Source organism: Neolamprologus brichardi, chromosome 12 (genome assembly GCF_056152115.1).
Source record: "Neolamprologus brichardi isolate AB-2024 chromosome 12, ASM5615211v1, whole genome shotgun sequence".
Classification (NCBI taxonomy): domain Eukaryota; kingdom Metazoa; phylum Chordata; class Actinopteri; order Cichliformes; family Cichlidae; genus Neolamprologus; species Neolamprologus brichardi.
In genome coordinates, this window is record NC_142115.1 from 19,923,441 (window position 1) to 19,941,328 (window position 17,888).

General features: G+C 43.9%; 1 protein-coding gene across 1 annotated transcript in view; it reads left to right on the forward strand.

Moving 5' to 3' along the window:
- The window catches only part of fam222aa (family with sequence similarity 222 member Aa), a 51,459-nt gene extending 35,979 nt beyond the window's left edge, over positions 1 to 15,480 (forward strand). Inside the window, exon 3 of the mRNA XM_006784230.2 lies at positions 11,897 to 15,480. Coding sequence (XP_006784293.1) covers positions 11,897 to 13,365 — 1,469 coding nt within the window. The 3' untranslated portion in view covers positions 13,366 to 15,480. The remainder of the gene's footprint in view (positions 1 to 11,896) is intronic.
- The last annotated feature ends 2,408 nt before the right edge of the window (positions 15,481 to 17,888 follow it).

Consider the following 17,888-nt stretch of genomic DNA (forward strand, 5'->3'; position numbering starts at 1 on the left):
TGCCTTGAGAGGTGAGCTTGAGGAAAAGGGACTCTGGTGTAGTTTTGGTCGCAGCAGGACTTGGGTTCAAAAACAGGTTCCTTGTTCCAAAGCCTCCGAGCTGGCATTTGGGCGTCCCAGGTGCAAGGCATCGACACCCTCTGTCTTCGCCTGCCAGAAAGTGGGGGTGGGTTGGAGGATCTGAGCGAGGGTACAGAGAGTGGCTGCAGTCTCTAGCTGTCCCACAGGAAATGATCGTGTCTTCATAAAGCTAAACCCAGCACAGCCTGGCTGTGAGAGGCGTTCAGGAGGTTTGGCACACTCCTGGCAGGATATTTAGTTTTTGAGCATGCACGTCTTAACAAAACTTAAAATAAAAACGGAATTTTGGTCCAGTAATTGGACTTTAAAAGTGTGCGAGTTGGAAGAAAAGTTTGAGTTTTTTTAACCAGACTTCAAGCCATTAATTGCTCTATTTCTGTCTAGTTGCTTCATCCAAATGAAAATACTACAGCAGATTTGAAAGTTTAAATCAAGATATTATTATTTACCCTCTTAAATTCTACTAAACTGGCAATATTTTGCATAAATGTAGTCCTCTTTGGAGGATTCAGCAGCATTTAGTTTTAAGTGAATTAGCAACGCATTTTAACCTCATAGCTATTATTGAGATTCACAGAGTACATATTGATCAGTATGTTGTTGCACGAGTTCTTTGAAGGGTGTAAACATGATTAGAAAATGCTCAAGAAGTCATGTGTGAGCAATTTGAAGTTAGAGAGCCAGTAGCAGTGTGTAGTTTTGGTTTGAACCAATGAACTTTTAATACCACTCCTGCCTTTGGTTTTTCTTTCTGCCTAAGCAGTGCAGAGGTTTTGGCAGAGAGAGCATGGGAGTGCAAACTGACCACAGCACTATAATCAAATCATTGCTCCACTGGGACATTTAACTGCAGTCTGCTGTTTGCTCATTCTAATGAAGCCCATTTTTGTCATTTTAGGATGTTCATATTTGAATATTTACTTACATAGTTAAAGATTTGAGGCCATGGTTTGACCCTAACGTTTTATCCTAGACCTCTTGCTACAACCCTCTTCCATGGTTCCTTAAAGACTTTAGAGACTATCCCCAAGAACTCAGATTGTCAGATTGGCCTTCAAATGAAAGTGGGTTCTCAGGAAATTGATCATGGCAGTGACCAGATGGTGCCAGTGATACAAATATACAGGTTTCATTTAGAGGAGTGCATTGAGTAAGAAACAAAACATTTACTTGCAAGAATACAACTCAAATTTGATATCAGTAATAGTTTGTACTGGCCTATAGTCAGTTCTTTTTATACAATAAAAATGAATCTATTAAATAATAATGAATAAGAGCCATGGGTCTGCGAAGACCATACAGCAGTCAGTATGTTGCTTCTACACTACCTGTTACATAATCTAATGGTGCTTTCACTTGCACTCAGACTGCTTGGTGAATCTCGCCAGCAAGATAGTGGGTGACGATCTACTCACAATGTTCTTGTAATGCACTTGTATCTCATTTTCTCTGTTAACTTTAAGGTGTCATCGATCTAACTTACCACATAAACTATATAACCTAATTTTGTCGCTTTGGTGACGGGGTTCCTTGACACAGTTGTGCATCATTCATGCCAATAAAGCATACTGAATTCAGTTGAACTGAACTTTAATACTTAAAACAAGTTTTTAAGTTTGACCACAGACCCATAGTTGGATAAGATGGAGCCTTATTGATGAAAAATAAACATTAAAACATTCAGCTTTAAGCGATGGTTAACATTATAGAACATTGCATCTATTAAATCCTTCCTTCAAAAACTCCACTGACATTAAATCTTTTCCAAATTTTGATTAATCTTTTTGACAACGTTCTCATTTATGCATGTCCTTTCAATGGTTCTCTCCTCTCCTCTCCTCTCCTCTCCTCTCCTCTCCTCTCCTCTCCTCTCCTCTCCTCTCCTCTCCTCGCTTCTCCTCTCCTCTCCTCTCCTCTCCTCTCCTCTCCTCTCCTCTCCTCTCCTCTCCTCTCCTCTCCTCTCCTCTCCTCTCCTCTCCTCGGCATGTGTACTGCCTTGTTGTCTGTGCAGTGTTAAATATTAATTGGGAATCAGTGGAGGACTTGTCTCCTAAATGATAGAACAGAAGGGCCCAGGCTTGCCTCAGGCAGCCTGCAGGCGCCTTTCTTCTTCCATTTACCTGCAGGCCTGCGCACCAGCACTTCCTCCAGTCTGACAGGCCTGCCCAGGCCCCTCCAGCCTTCCTTCATCTCTCCATCTCTCTCCCGCTCTCTCTACCTTACCTCCCCGTCTCCTCTGCTCTGTGCACTGGTTCCTTTTCTTGTGCTTATGTGCTTACGATCTTTACCTCTGGGTTTTTTCTTTTTTTTTTTACTCCAAAACTGTGTGTGTGTTGTTGCTGTGTCCATTTGTGTTTGTGCATGACTCTGAATGCTGCTGGCTCTTTGCTGTACATGTAGCCCTTTGAGAAAATGGTGTCACAGTGTGGCATATTCTCTTAAAGACAGAACAAGGAGGGCCTGACATAAATCTTTCAGGTCAGGTTTTTAGCTTGTTGGGGGTTTTTTCTTGCCTCTGTGTCCCGCAGTGCTCTCTGGCTCATCGCTGAATGGTTTAATCTCTGTTTCCTCTTCCTGATGTCTCCCCATAACGGGCCTCATAGTTTGTCTTTCTGTCTTCCGTGAGCTGTGCTTTGTTCCTCTCTATCAGCCTTGTCATCTGGAGAGGTGTACCAAGACAAAACAAAACAACTGGAGCCGTCTGCTCCTTTGTTGCGCTGGCTGGCTCTAACTTGTGGATGACCCTTTTGGATGGAGTTAATTAAGCTGTCGAGATTTGTTTTGGAAATCAAACCAGTTTGACCTGCTGTTTTATTTTCCCTCTCTATCTGTTTTCAGCAGAGCACAGCTTTTCACAAGGTTCACTGAAGGTACACTGTGAAGCGGCAGGGCTGAATGTAAAATGGGAAGAACCTGGGGAAGGAAGGAGGAGAGGGCAGCAGAGAGGAATGGATGTAAATGGAGGAGAGTAGGAGGTGGAGTTGACTTTGATGCCATAGGAATGAGTTCACAGGCTCATGAGCACAGGCCTAATCGCACATGACAATATCGGCTGGTGTGCCAGTCGCAGCACATAACCACCCCGCTGCTTGTGCTGACTCGGGGTATTTGCTGATAAAGCTCTGCTTTCTAGACCATGCTGTATGCACAATGAGGGTGGCCCAGGCAGGCCTGAGGGCGGGCTCATCACAGAACCTGCTTCTATACAGAACCGTGCACTCAACTAAGCCCTTTGGCAGGCCTTGATTATTAAACAGAAAGCAATTTTTGCAATGAATATAGTTATTTTTTCCATTAATCTATTATGTTGCCCATCCAGCCCCATAAATTATTGCAAATGGAAAGAGCCTGGTGAAACTTGTGCCTGAAATGACGCTGTGGCTGTGAGCAGCTCTCTTCACAGTGTGAAATATTCAGGACGGTTATTTTTCCATTGAAATACCTTTTTTTTTTTTTTTTGGTGTTGGCTGTCATGGGAACAAACACGGAGCTTGTTCTTTTTGTTTGGGTGGTTTTTTTTTAATTAATTTTGTTGTTGTTGTTGTTGTTGTTGTTTATGAAATTCAGCGTGTAGTGTGAGGTAAACATGTTGCCCCAGTTTTTCTGTTTGTTTGGTGCACGGGTGTCCTACAAAAGGCCTGACACGGCTGCTGCCGGCCTGCATTCCTTTGCGGCTCAAAGAGGACTAAACTGCCCACTGGTGTTGTGTTGACCAGACTCTCAGCTAGATCATTAGTAATTAACATGCGCAGTGATCTCCTGAATTAAAGGGAGGCTCATCTGCTTAGTTCCCTTTCATGCACATTAAGATATCTTCCCCTAGACTCTAAGGTTCCTGCCTAAATAGCTTGTCATATTGGTAAGATATTTCAGAAAGGTCAGTGTTGATAATAATGTCTTAATTCCTTTGAGAGGCAGCAGGTCTGCTCTGGTGCTGCCAGTGGTGTTAATGGGGCAGGAATGCAGGGCGAGTGCTTTCCCACGCTGTTAGTTTTCTTCTGCTGGGTGCGTTTGAGATGAGGCTCTGGGCTGGCAAGGCTCTGCTAATGCAGCCAGAGTGCAGACAAATGGAAAGTGACACTTGTGTGTGTAGAATGGTATTTGTGGTGACGCTTTGACTACAGATAATAAAGTGTTCGCCCCGAGGTGATTTCGCCCGGCAAGCACCCCAGATGAAACTCACTTACTCAGAGAGGGAGACAGAAGAGACTGAGAGGGGGATGAAGAGACAGAGGAGACGGAGAGGAGGATGAAAAGACAGAGAGGGGGATGAAGAGACAGAGGAGACGGAGAGGAGGATGAAAAGACAGAGAGGGGGATGAAGCGTGAGAGGAGCACAAAGAAATGAAAAGGATGGGGAAAAACAAGAGAAAGCGGTGAAAAAAAGATCCAAAGACATGCAGAGGGAGAGTCGATGTTTTTTTATGGGTCAGAGGGCAACGCTATTATTTCAGAGAGTGGTGGGTTTTAGAGGTCAACACACTCAGACTGAGAGTTGTCCTTTTTTCAGACTAAATTGTGTTTGTTCACCTGTTTCGTGGTTTTTAATAAGAAATCGATTAGCTTGCAGCTAATTCTGATTTATGGATTTTATTGATTAATTGCTATTGATGTTATTAAAGAGAAAAAACATCAGTTTCATCGGGAGGGTAAAATATTAGAATTAGTTGTTAGTGGGATCTGTGTGTGTGTGTGTGTGTCTGGCTGGCAGGCCATGTGTACAGAGGAGTCCTTCAGGATCAATCAGTTCTCAGTAATTTCCCCTACAGCCCATAAAAGCCAGGTCTGTCTAGAAGGAGCATGAGGCTGCCACATCAAACCAGCTAATTAATTTTCATAGCTGATTCAGTAACATCTGGCTTTGGAGATAAATTCTAATGAGAAAATGTAAACACGACAGTGTCCTGATGGTATAATATTTCACATTTCTTTGGTAGAAACCTTTATAATAGAAATCCAATTAGCAGTTTTGATTTGGACACGTTAGCACATATGTAAAACATTAAAAGACGTGTAATAACATGCAGACACTCGGAACAGAAAGTGAAAAACATTTCTGTTTTTCTGCTGCTCATTTGCACTGTTATCCAGTACCTGTGGACCCCATCTCTGTATCAGCGTACTGTATTTACCGCACAAGTGTGCCGCTTCACTGCAGGCTAACCAAATGACCTCATGCTGCAGTGAGGAGAAAGCCCAGATTAGTCTTTCAGTTTGGTATTTCTTCCATCTGCTTGTGTGGAAAATGGATAGATTAAATCTTGGATGAGATTGTCTTTAATGAAATGAAAGATTAAATGTGTGAGTTTTGTCCAAGTTTTGCTTAAATCTATTTTAACAATTAAATCCATTTTTGACATGGTGCCATGCCTGCGTGCCTGTGAAGGATCAGTGTGCAGATTGCTTTAACATTCTCATTATCCGCTTTGCTATTTGTGAAACATGTTGGCAGGTTAAAAGCCCAATATGCAGTGCAGTATGGTATCCCCTGTTGAAATATCTTGTCCAGCTACTGCTTTTATTTACATAGCAATTAATTTGATTAGAGAAATAATTTTCTTGTAAGTTTGTGTGCGATGTTTAAAAAAGTGACGGCAACTGGAAACAAAAAGCTGCATTAAATAAACCGGTTTTGATTCAACAAAGTTGTATTAAAAAAAATCCAATCAATAAGTCATGAAGTATTTAGAAAAGAGTTGTCTGGTGAGCACATTTTTGTTTCCACTGCCTCACAATATGCATTTGTTTGATGATTGTGATGACACAAGCAGCTGCTGAATTCAGACAGCTCTATCCTCTGAGAAATCATTGCAGTGATTGATTTTTATCTTTGCAATTATAGATAGCAGAGGCCTGACAAATAATTGCCTGGATTTTTTTTCCTTCCCTGTGTTGTTGCACAGAAAATCAACCTTGAGATGAACAGAGAGAGATGAGTGCTTGTAAAAAAAATGCTTTTTTGATATCAAGCAAGCAGCAGGGTTTCCTTTCCCCTCACGTGCACTTGAATTGATTAGTACTTTGGTTGAGGGCATATTCAACATGTCTGCCCCCCTGCAAGGCTGCTCTACCCTGTTGATCAGTGGCTCATACATGAGCTTCCTCTGCTCTCTCCGTCTCCTCAGGAAGCTCCTGTGGGGCACCGAGGCTTTGATTGACTGGCGGCTGAGTCCACAGGACGCCTCTATTATTATCATCTCTACCTCGGCAGAGGGGCGGGGGTCTATGTCCAGGGGGTCTGGACGAAAGCCCCTGCTTTGTGTGCCCGATAGTCAATTAGAGGCAGCGCTCTGCCGGAGACGAGTGGGATGCAGGGTTAATTGCAGAGGACCAAACAGCTGGCTCTATCAGGGCCCATTGTGTTTGCAGCAGTTGTCACGGCAATTGAGGCCTGGCTGTAATCGCTGACTAATCAGCCTTGTGCCAGATGACACCTCCATTAGCACAAGGCAGGTATTGTTCAGGACGTGAAGCTGCCTCTGGCTTTCCACTGCCTGCCCATCCTTTTACAGCAAGTTAAGGGACGCTGATTCTATCTGCTAAGAGATAAACAATAGCCACAGGTCAAGGGTTCCTTCAAGGGACAATGCTGTTCAGCCTGCCCCGTGCTTGACAGGTCAAACCTTTTCCAAGCTGGGAGATTGTGATGTGAAGGATTTGAATTGCCATGAATTATTAATTTGAATAAATTTATTACAGTGAGATTAATGGCTGACTGTACATTAGTGCAGGAATGGGCTGCGAGAGTGTGGAAAAGGAGCATCCCGCCAGCCCAGTCCTCAAAAAGAACCCAGATAAATGAAGAGCAAAGGCGTAGAAAAGAGGCCCGGCACACATGAGTGCATATAGGTTTACGGTATATATGCTGAGTATTTCGAGGACGTGCTTTTGCTTAATGTGGACTGTCATTATGAGGGGAAATGGTTCCCAGCGAAAGTAGCGGGTGCTGAACTAAGACTGACCTCTCGCTTTCTTTCATCTTCCTGGTCATCTCTGTTCCTGTAGTTTGCCCTAACCTCATCACAGGCTGCTCTGTTTGTTTGGCTGTAGTCTGAGTGTATTACACACTCGTTGTTCTGTGAAAACCTAATTGCAGTTCAACCAAATGGTCCTCTTCCTTCATCTAAACAAGCGCTCTTCTCCCCTGCTCACCAGTGTGCATGGTCAGAGGGGATCAAAGCGTGTGGTAAGTAGGGACGTAGACTTTGCAGGAGTGAGTGAGGAAATGCTGAGGGCTTTTTGATGTTTTGGAGCGTTTTCTCCGCTAATAAGAAGAAACTTCTCCAACCTGCTCATAATTTTAGAACACTTGGAACACTAATAAATGGGAGCAAGGGCATTTCAGGCAGTTCTCTCAGACTTTTTCCTCCGCTTATTCATTTAAACCTCTAATTAAAATGCAAAGCATTCTTGTGGTCCTCTGGATTTGGTGCTGCACTCTCACACAGCCTCTGACTCCCTATCTCCTCTCCTTTTTTTTGCTCCTCTCCCCTGCTACCCCTCCTCTTTCCACCTCACCTAACTCCATGCTCTCATACTCTCTCTGTCTGCCTTTGCTTCTTGTGATCAACACAATTTGACCTCTCACTTGGAAGAAGTGCACAGAATTTAATGGATTTTTTACAGTCTAATCTAACCAGTTCCCTCTTTATTGCTGTTTTGTACCCAGTGGACCTCATCTTTACCAGGCCTCCCCCCCCTGCCGCCTCTTCCACCGTCACACCAAGAAAATTAGTTCATCAGAATTCAAAATGTACTGCTGGCTAATTAAAGGAGTGTTAATTGAGTGTTCAGAATTGGGTACCCCCTTCACCAAATGCACACAGACACACACAGACACACACACAGAGAGCAATCACACAAAAAGCACACACGCAATCACAGTGACAGCACCGGGTACACCAAGGACGTTGCGCTTGGGGAGTTTCATGCCAATCAAAAATGGAGAGAAAGGAGAGTGCCCATCCTCCAAGTGAAATGGGATTTCTAGATCATATCATGGCCTATTGCAGCTCAGTTCAGTGCTGTGCTGCCATGTTATCCAATCCCTGCCTTGCTATCTCTGTCTGACCGCTGGAGAGTGGAGCACTGCACAGATAGCCCCTCTCTCACGGCGTGCATCGTGCTAATGAGGGGTGGCATTTAGAGATGTGCTGCTCTGACACATGGGCATTGTGTGCCAGGCACTGGGTGATTAAGGACGAAGGTCAGCCCATTAATTGCCTCCCTGCCATCTCCGCTCCCTGGCGCGTGATCTCTCAGTACTAATGCATGTGTTTGCCTGAGCTTTTATCTAATCTCCAATGCAGTTCAATCACACTATGCTTGGTTTGTTTACATTCCTTTCATGTGAAAGTTTTTTTTCCGCTCTTACTTCTTTTCAAAGCAGCGCTTGCCCAGGTTTTGCTGTTCATTTACTGTGAGCTATTTCATGTGCTTGTGAGTGCACATAGCCTCCTGCTCTCAGGAAGGGAAATAGCATATTCTTCCATCCCCAGGGGAAATAATTAATCCTTACAAGGCTGTCGCATGTTGAAATGAAGCGAGTGTGAAGCATTTAGCCCAGGAGGCATTGCAGGCTGTCGCCCGCACAGGCACCTGTTGTTGTCCCTGCCCTACATTTCATGAGAGAGCGCTGAGCAGAGGATAACAACATGCTCCACTGATGGCAAATGAGACACACAACTGCCGATGCAGGTGTGTGTATGCATGCGAATGTGCCTCCCCCTATTTTTTTTCCTGTTTTTCTGCATGATGTTTGCATGCACGACCACGCTAGAGAGTGTGCACAGGTGCAGGAAACCCCCCCTCCCACCTTATGAGGAGGTAAGGGCTCGTACAAAGGAGGCAGTACTGGCGGCCTCAGAGGGTGTTTATCAGCCCGCACCATCTGTATGCTGCTGCTCATTGCTATGATCTACTGCAGCCTAAACCAATAAGTCACAGAGCGCCAGCCTAAAAAGAGACTCACTCCTTTAACCTCCATGTCCTCACTTATAGACTTACTGCTCTGGAGGAGAGAAATGTAGAGACCCCGCACATCAAACACACAGTGTGAATAACAATGTGTGTGTGAGAGTGAAATATGCTCTGGTTTGTGGCCATACTTAGGCTACTGTAATCAACTTTGCTATAAAATTTTTACCGTGGAACTTTTTAAAGAGGAAGCCAGAATCAGAAGCATCCAGATGCTCATTTGCCTCCTCCTCCTCCTCTTCTTCCTTTATGCCCATGGGTTCTAATAACCGGAAGCCTTTGTGGAGCTGAGATGGGTCTGAAAGGCCTCTAATCCCTGTGGCCTGTGAAGTGTGAAACCCTTTGATGCCAGGTTGGTGTGCCAAAGGCTCTGCCTATTGACAAACAAGGGCCAAGCTGGGAAAAGACGGAGGGAGAAGGCTTTCTCCTCTCTCTCTCTCAGACGAAATGCAGGCTCAGGCATGGAAAATATGGGCTCAGTCAGTGAGAAGGAATAGAATTAGCCACCCTTTAATGAATTTCCTGGCTGTTTTTATAGTTTTTTTCCTCATGTGGCAGTAATTAGGTGGAATGATGGGCATACTGCAGCTGGGGGCTTATAGGGGCGGCAGGGCACAGGCCCTTGATATGCCTGAAAGCCAAGTATCTTTCCTCATTTAGACCATGTGATGATCAAAGATGTTTTTTTGCCCTCATGTAAAGATGATCAGAAAAAATGCTGCCATTCCATTTGCATGTGGACCAGCAATGTGCTTTGAAATGAGCATGTTTTTTTTCTTCTGAGCAAATAAGTCTTCTGTCAGTTTCCCTCTGCAAGTCAGAACATCAAAGCAAATGGCACTGCTGTCACCAGGGAAGCAGGGCTTTGCCTCAGTAAGGTTGGTTAGATCTCAGATAGGCTAGCCTGGCATACTCAGACAAGCCCATTAGAATGACACCCTAAATTAAAATTAAATAATTAATGTCAGCACATTTTTTTTCTTTCTTTTACAAAATTTAAAGCCTAATTTGATGCCGTAGAGTTTCTGATCTGGAAAGCATGTTGCCTGTCGGATGAAACAACACGCGTATAATAGTTCAGGCACTAAATTTGGCTTGGAATATTCACAGTTTTTCCAGTCTGCTGTTAAATTCCCAATTTATTTCTTTTATGATATGGATCTTGTAGATTTAATCATTTTCACAGTTGGAGACCCATAGGGTTGTTGAAATGAACTCCCCATGCTTTCTGTAATGGGAGCAAAGAAATGAGAATTGTGACTACTTGGCTGTGGAGTCTCTTTAAAATGATTTTGCAATCGGAAAGCAAATGGAGTGAGTCCTAGTCACAGCCTGCACCCTGCAGACTGCCTTGGGTCGCCAGGACATTTGCTGACGGCACAGTTATGGCAGTTAAATTTTTGTGCATTTTGTTAGCTTTTGCATAAAAAAGTCATTTTTGAAGGGGTTGCAAGTCATTTGTGGCAGCTGATATATTGCTTGTAAATTGAGTTCTTTTCCCACCCCCATACCCTTTTTGTTGCACTGAGCTAAGTAGCCATGAAATTGCCTGAATAATGTTGTTTAAATCCAATCTCACTGCAGTGCCTCACCTCCGTGCCCAGCCCCCCCCCCAAACAATGACACATGGTGGGGTTTTTAGAAATTGCATTTTTTCCTGTTTGCCACCTCAGTTCACAATGACCAACCCTTGGTTCAACGACCGAGGACCATCGCCAGTCTCACTCAACCCCAATGTCCAACTGATTTTTGAAATGAGTGGTTTCACTGGTCAAACCTTAGAGAGAATTTGGACGTAAAGTAAGAGGAAAACATTTGCTATACTGGCGTCCATTTATCTTTTTTTCCTGTTCAATCAAGCATTTTTGTTGTGGTAACATCAATTTATATTACAAGGATACGGAGGCCAGCTTTTTACTTCTCTAACCTCATACTGGAAATATTTCATTGTCACGTATGAGCATACCATTTGTATAACTAATGTTTGATTTATTTCATCACTGAGTTTATGTTTTTCTGCCTTTTTAACAAATACTTTCAGCAAAAAAAACAAAAAAAAAACCATCACTCAAGTATTCTGGACTTGGCTCTGCTCTCATATAGTTCACCTTAACCAGGCTACTAATTCCCCATGGATTTTTAATAGGTTTTTGCTAGGGCCTCTCATGTACTCCTGGACTGAATAAAAAATGTGAAAATTCTGTGGCCAAGGGTAAGACCCAGTAAGTGATAGCACTTATAAATCTCAAATGTGCCACTGCAATTAAACAAGCTTTTATCCCCTCCCCTTCATCCCTCCTTGCCTGGTATCCAAGGCTAACCCAATTCAATGCTAAAGAGAGTCCGAATTAATTTCACAATGCACTGATTTAACAGCGCCTAAGGTACCAGGCTTTGACAGAATGAGTTTTTAAAAAGATCCATTTGTCTAGGGATGAACTTCCACAGGAGGGTGAGAAAATGAGATGGAAGGAAAGCTCAGATAGAGGACGAGAGAGAGAACGCAAATGAATGCCAGCCCTCATTTACAATTTTCAAACTCTGTGTGGGTTTGCTCTGAAGTGTTTCTGCTGTTTGTAATCTTGTGTTATTCGCCTGCTCTTGTGTCACAATGACATCTTTTAACCTGCTTTCAATGTAGCCGTGGCGCTGCTGCCAGATCTTACTATTCCAGGAGAACAGTGGTTATTACAATTGATTGACCCGGCTTTGTGAATGCCATTGCTGTCAGGCTCTTTGATATTTCTGGTAATTAAACCCCAGGTCTGCTGTTTGCTTCTTCTACAGGCATTTGTTCATTTCAGTCATTCTTTTTTTTCTTCTTTTTTGTGTCTTGCAGGTGAACTAGTAGTGCCCACACACTCCCCTCGCTACCCCACTGCGGCAGAACTTGATGCCTATGCTCAGAAGACAGCAAACAGCCCGCTGTCCATCAAGATCTTCCCCACCAACATCAGGGTTCCCCAGCACAAGCACCTTAACCGGACTGTAAATGGATATGACACCACAGGCCAACGCTATAGTCCCTACCCACACCTCCACACAGGGGGCTACCAGGGTCTCCTTGCTATTGTTAAGTCCTCCTCCTCGTCATCGTCATCATCGTCAACATCCACCTTCGTCTCTTCAAAAGGGGTTCTCAAGAACTCCGAAGGCAGACGGACTAAGCTCTCTCCAGCCCACATAGCTGTTGCCCCATACCCGCCCCCTAGTAGTAGCACTTTAGCCAGTGGCCATGGCCAAATGGTATACCACACTGGGCCCTCAAAGCCTCCAGAAGGCCCCAGACTGTCAGTGCCCCCAAATGTCACTGTAGCTGGCTCAGTGATCCCTGTAACGGGGGGCCGAGGCCTGGCCTTGCCCACGCAATCCAACCTTCCCTCCATTCAGAGCATCATCTATCAGATCAACCAACATTGCCAGGCCCAGGCTCTGCAGCAGGTGTGTCAAGGGGCTGCCACCGCACCATCGAATTCCAGCCCTTCCAAGCAGGGCGCGGCTGTCATGGGGGTCTCTTCTAACTCCTCCGGTGGAGGCTATGTGGTAGGAATGGGTCCCCAGGCTAACATGGTATATACAGGTCAGGGGCTGCCGGCTCAGAACTCAGAGGCGATGAAGACTGGTGTGTACGCAGATGGTATGGACTACATACTATGGCAGAAGCAGCAGCAACATCAGCAGCAACAGCAGCAGCAACAGGCTGTGCTCCGCATGTACAGTGGAGGCAGTGGAGGAGGGGGCGCCATCAGCAAGTCCCCGGAAACTTGTGTTCCAGGAGGAGGGATTATGGGTGCCCAGGTGTCCTCCTCTTCTTCTAGACCTTACCACCTGACTGCCAGTGCCAGTGGAGGAGGCGGGCTGGACAAAGTCAGCTCTTCCCCTTTGAACTGCGTGGGTATGCACGGAAACTTCTCAGTGGGTCAGTACTTTGCGCCGCCATGGAACAGCGTGCTGGTGACACCTGACAGTGACTGCTACAATCCCCAGGAGCTTTTGGGCACCTCCACTGGAGGGCCGGCCACAGGGCACAGAGAGATGGGCTACCCTCACCACCATCACCACTATCACCATCACCATCACCACCCTGCTATAGACAGCGGGGGAGGTTTGTGTTGCAGCCTGCCCAGCAAAAGCTTGTGCAACACGTCTGTGCTGAGCAGCAGCTTGCAGTCTCTGGAGTACCTGATCAACGACATCCACCCACCCTGCATCAAGGAGCAGATGCTTGGCAAAGGCTACGAGACTGTGTCTGTGCCACGTCTCTTAGACCACCAGCATGCACACATCCGCCTCCCTGTTTACAGATAGAGGGGGAAGTAAAGCAAACGAATCAAGAGTTGTGAATTTGTGAAGAATCTCAAAGTTAAAAAAAAAAAACAAAAAAAAAAACAGATGTTTTTTTTGGGAGGGGGGGCAGGGGGTTGATGCGAGTGCCACTGCTTTAACTAGTGTGGGTGCTTAGAGAAGAGCAGTTGTCGTGCTGTGTGGCCCTAGGTTTGGTGGTTTCAAGGTAGGCTGTGGAAATCCCAAATACAAAAAGTGGTAGTGATTGCCAGTGGGAATGAAAAGGGATTTCATGATTCTCCTGATGTTCCAGCTTGTGGTTTGCCAATAGGATTTTGAATTAATTATATTTTTTGGTCTCCTGTTTTTGTTTTGTTTCTTGTTTTTTTTTCTCATGCCTGAACCTGTTTTGACCAGAATCATAGCTTGACATGAAGTGCATAAGCCACTTGTATCCCCATTCTAAATACTAAGGATGAAGCTACTGTGTAGGTTGTCACTGAAATGGTCACAAAAGGGCCAATATTTAGGGCTGCTCTCAAAATCCAAACTCTGTAACAGTACACACACATGAACACGTACAAAAGACAAAAAAACAAAACATGTACTGACAAGTGAGAAGATTATAGGCTGTACTCGGGTGTTATGTACAAGGATCATAAGGTTGAATTAAAAGGCTAGTACGATATTAGTTATTATTGCTGTTATAATAATTGATACATAAATTGCACTGCTTGAATTTTGTTAACTTTGAAGTTTGGAATTGGGTAGTTTGGATATGATATATTTAAGAAACTTGAAAAACTTGAACCTATTTTTTGTTGTTTGATATATTTGTAGGTATATTATATGTATTTGGCTGCTATGGGGAAAAGTGTCTCAAATGCTTTTTTTTTTTCAATTTAATTTTATTATTTTCCACTTTTTGTTTTGATGACTTAATAATTTCTCCTCTGGCTGACGTGCAGTTTCTTATGTCCTGGTGTGAGGCATAGTTGCTGCTTTGGTTCTGTAAGAACCTGTTTGGAGAGCTGTTTTTTTTCCTAACCAACACTGGAATCATACAATACAATAAATACTTATTTAAAAAGAAAACATTGCAAAAAAGAAAAAAAAAACATTACAAGAAAAAGAATTGTTACAATGAAGAATGTGACTGGGAGGTTATCTGCATAACCTTACATGTATGTTAATGCGTGTATGTGGCTGAGTGCATGCGTGCGTGCTTTGTCTTTTTCTTTTTTAAATTTGTGTTCTTCAAAATCCTCAGACTTTTTTTTTTCTTCTTCTCAAATTCTGTCATTACAAGATTTTTACCAACAAGACCGAAAGACTGAGTCACCGGTCCCATAAACATTATATCTGCATAATGTACGGGAGATGGTTTGCAAATCCAACCCCTCTTATTTAATTTTTATTTTTGGAGGCTTTAGATTTTCAGTGGAGCTAGAGAGCATTTTCTCACGTGACTCCTTTATGACTGTATTTACAGCACTACAGCCTCTTCATCTGTCAGGTGCTATCATCATGAGAAAGTGGTGGAAACAAATGGAGATCATATCTTCGGGGTGCTATTCACCCCTAATCCTGCAAACAAAAACAAATGAAAACAATCATGCCCTGTCCTCTGGCATCAGATGAAATGAGACTCAAAGCTCACTGCTTTTCATTGTCCATTTCAGCCCCTGGTTGGGATGCGTTTAGCCGAGGCCAGTCTTAACTTGATGATTCAGAGCAGTGAAATATTTATTATGACTGTGAGATTCCCTTGAATGTACTGCACTTAAATTACTGCGATGTTTTATTGCCTTGTGGGACTCAAGTGAAAGAGAAAAATTGGATCAGTGCAGCAGTCCTCTGGTCTTAAATTAGCATTTCTTTTGTCAGTCAAATTTGAGTAGTAAATTGAATTTATTAACTGCAGAGGGAGAAAGAACCAGAGCTTTGTTGTGGGGAAATACTGGCATTAGTCTAGATTTATGAAGTGCAATTATTATGACTGTATTAACATTTTTTTTCTCTGAGCTTACACCAAAAAAAATGTAAACTACAGTTGTCAATACATTCCCAATGTACCACATCCCTAATCCTTATCCATCTTTTGTTTTGAGGTGTAAAATAAATTTCTTTAAAAATTTATTCAGAAGCCACATTTCGGCTTTGAAGTCTGTGATTATTTTTTAACATGTGACCTCTAAAAGGCAGTGGGAAGCTTGGGATATTGTTACAGCAGCTCTGTGAGACCCAGAGTGGAATACGGTGTGTGACATCGCTCGGATAATGTGCTGTAATGATAAACGTAGTAGTAGTAGTGCATTTAGATGATCGTCTTTTAAATGTTTACACTTTGGCCATCCAAAGATACAGGACAGACATCACTGCTGGAAAACATTAACCGTTAATACTGAAATGTGACGGATATTTAAAAGAAGAAGAAGCATCGTTATCATTTGATCTTTTCCCTTAATTATTAACGATGAGCCTTAAATTTTGAGGTAATGGTGTTCGTAGGCATGCCACTGTATCTGAAAGCTGACAGAGATTCCAGTCTAAAGAGTACCAAGCCCCTTGGCTTAAATTTGCACAGTAAGCCTCTTTAACATTCCAGTGAAATTTTTCATGTTGTTTCAACAGCTTAATGCCCCAGCCGTGGTCTGATTCCAGCATATTTTCTGTCTTGTAGAAATATTTTGACAGATTTACAGATACATCCCTTCCCAAAATCCCTTCCGTTTGGCTTCGGCATCCAAGCATTAAACCCTGTCACATGATGTTGAAGTGAAGAGGAGACACTTGAGGCAGTGGAGCTTCTAGTGTCTGGCCTTTCCCACCAGTGGAGGTCTGAGGCACCAGGCCTCTCTACTAATGGGAATATTGGGTGACGTCTGGCTACAGGACACAGCCAGCAGAGAGTATTCATTCAGTCAAAGGGTTGAAATCAAACACCTTTCAAATAGTAAAGGATTTCCTCTTAGATACTGAGAGAAATCTGGCCATTTGAAGCCAACTTCAGCCGAATAAACAGCAAAATCCACGTGAATACGATCATTTGTCATTTAGAAAAATACAAAGTTAAAAACAACAACAGTTTTATTTAGCGTAAGGTGACTCTGTGCCTTTGTGGCCACCGTTCATTATGTACAGGCTCCAAACTGTCTGTCCCCTTGGTCCTTTACACACGTTAATGAGCTTCTATTGATGGGATGCATCTTATCCTTGGAACTGTGGTCCATTCCTCTGTTCCTGATTTGGACAATGGACGCTTAGCCCATATTAGGATAATAGAATTAAATTTCAAATAGATTTGTGCCTGGGCTGATCCAGCCACGGCTCACTCAGCTGCAGAGGCAGAGTGGCATATGGCATGTCATTATCTAAGCCCACCCTCCCCCTGTCCGGGGCCAACTGGGTTCAGCAGTGCTTAAACAAACTGAAGGTTAGGACTGGCTGGCTGGCGTTAAAGAGGAGGATAGAACGGTTTTCTGTGGGTGAGTGGGTGGGGGGAGGCTGCTAAATCACAGCCTCCGCGGCTTCTCTGAGGGCCTCAGTGCACCCTGGCACCTGGGCTCAGAGGCCTGCTTTAAAGGCTGGGCTGTGTTTGATCGAGGGGATTTGTTTTCTGTTGGATTATATATGGTTATATGGTTGTTCTCTGCCTGGCTGATGGGTCCTGTGCAATGTGACAGGTCTCAGCAAAAAAAAACAAAAAATGGGGGGGTTGGAGAGAGGAAAGGATGTGGGCAAGGATTTGGGGGTCAGAGAAGCCTCGAAGCATCAGTAATCAGGATAATTGCCATATTCCTGGTGCCTGGTTGAAGCCTCCCCTATTTGGCTCTGCGGTCACATATCAGATTGAAAGCCAACTGAAATCACCTCTCTGGCTGAAAGACTTATTGAGCCTCAATCTGATTTTCCTAAGTAAAAAAACAAACAAACAAAAACTTCACTTTAAACTTTTTAACACTTCAACAAATATTTTGTCCAGGAAATTATTAATGACACAGAAATCTCTGTCCGAATGAGGACATTTGGATCTGTAATTTATCGCTGTAGCAACAGACCGATATTGACTGTTAACACATTTTCAAGGGCAGAGAGATGCTCTCAAGGAAGGCCCGAGGGCAGAACGAAGGTGAAATGACTTATGCTGGTTGTAAAAATCCCTTAGTAAATCCCAATAAGTCCACGAGGACCTTTACCCAGTGTAAAGGTCTAGTTGCATATTATGCGCCTTAAATACTGCTGAGAAGAAAGGAGAGCAGACGGGGTCGTTCAAAGCAGGGTCAGCTCTTTCACTCTCGGAAGAGAGGGAACGGGAGGGGAGGGAAGGACAAAAAAAATATATAGGCAGCTGCTCACTCTGTAGAGTCTTGGCGCTGCTCTAATCTACAGATGACAGGAGGGGGGAGAAGGCCCAAGCGCCCCCCGCCCCCTTACTTCCACAATGATTTGGTCAACCTCAGTCATGTCCCCTGGCTGCCCTTGGGCCCCTGGGGCTCTCATCTCAGAGTTCTTCCCAGCATCCCTCCTTAACGTTACATCCACAA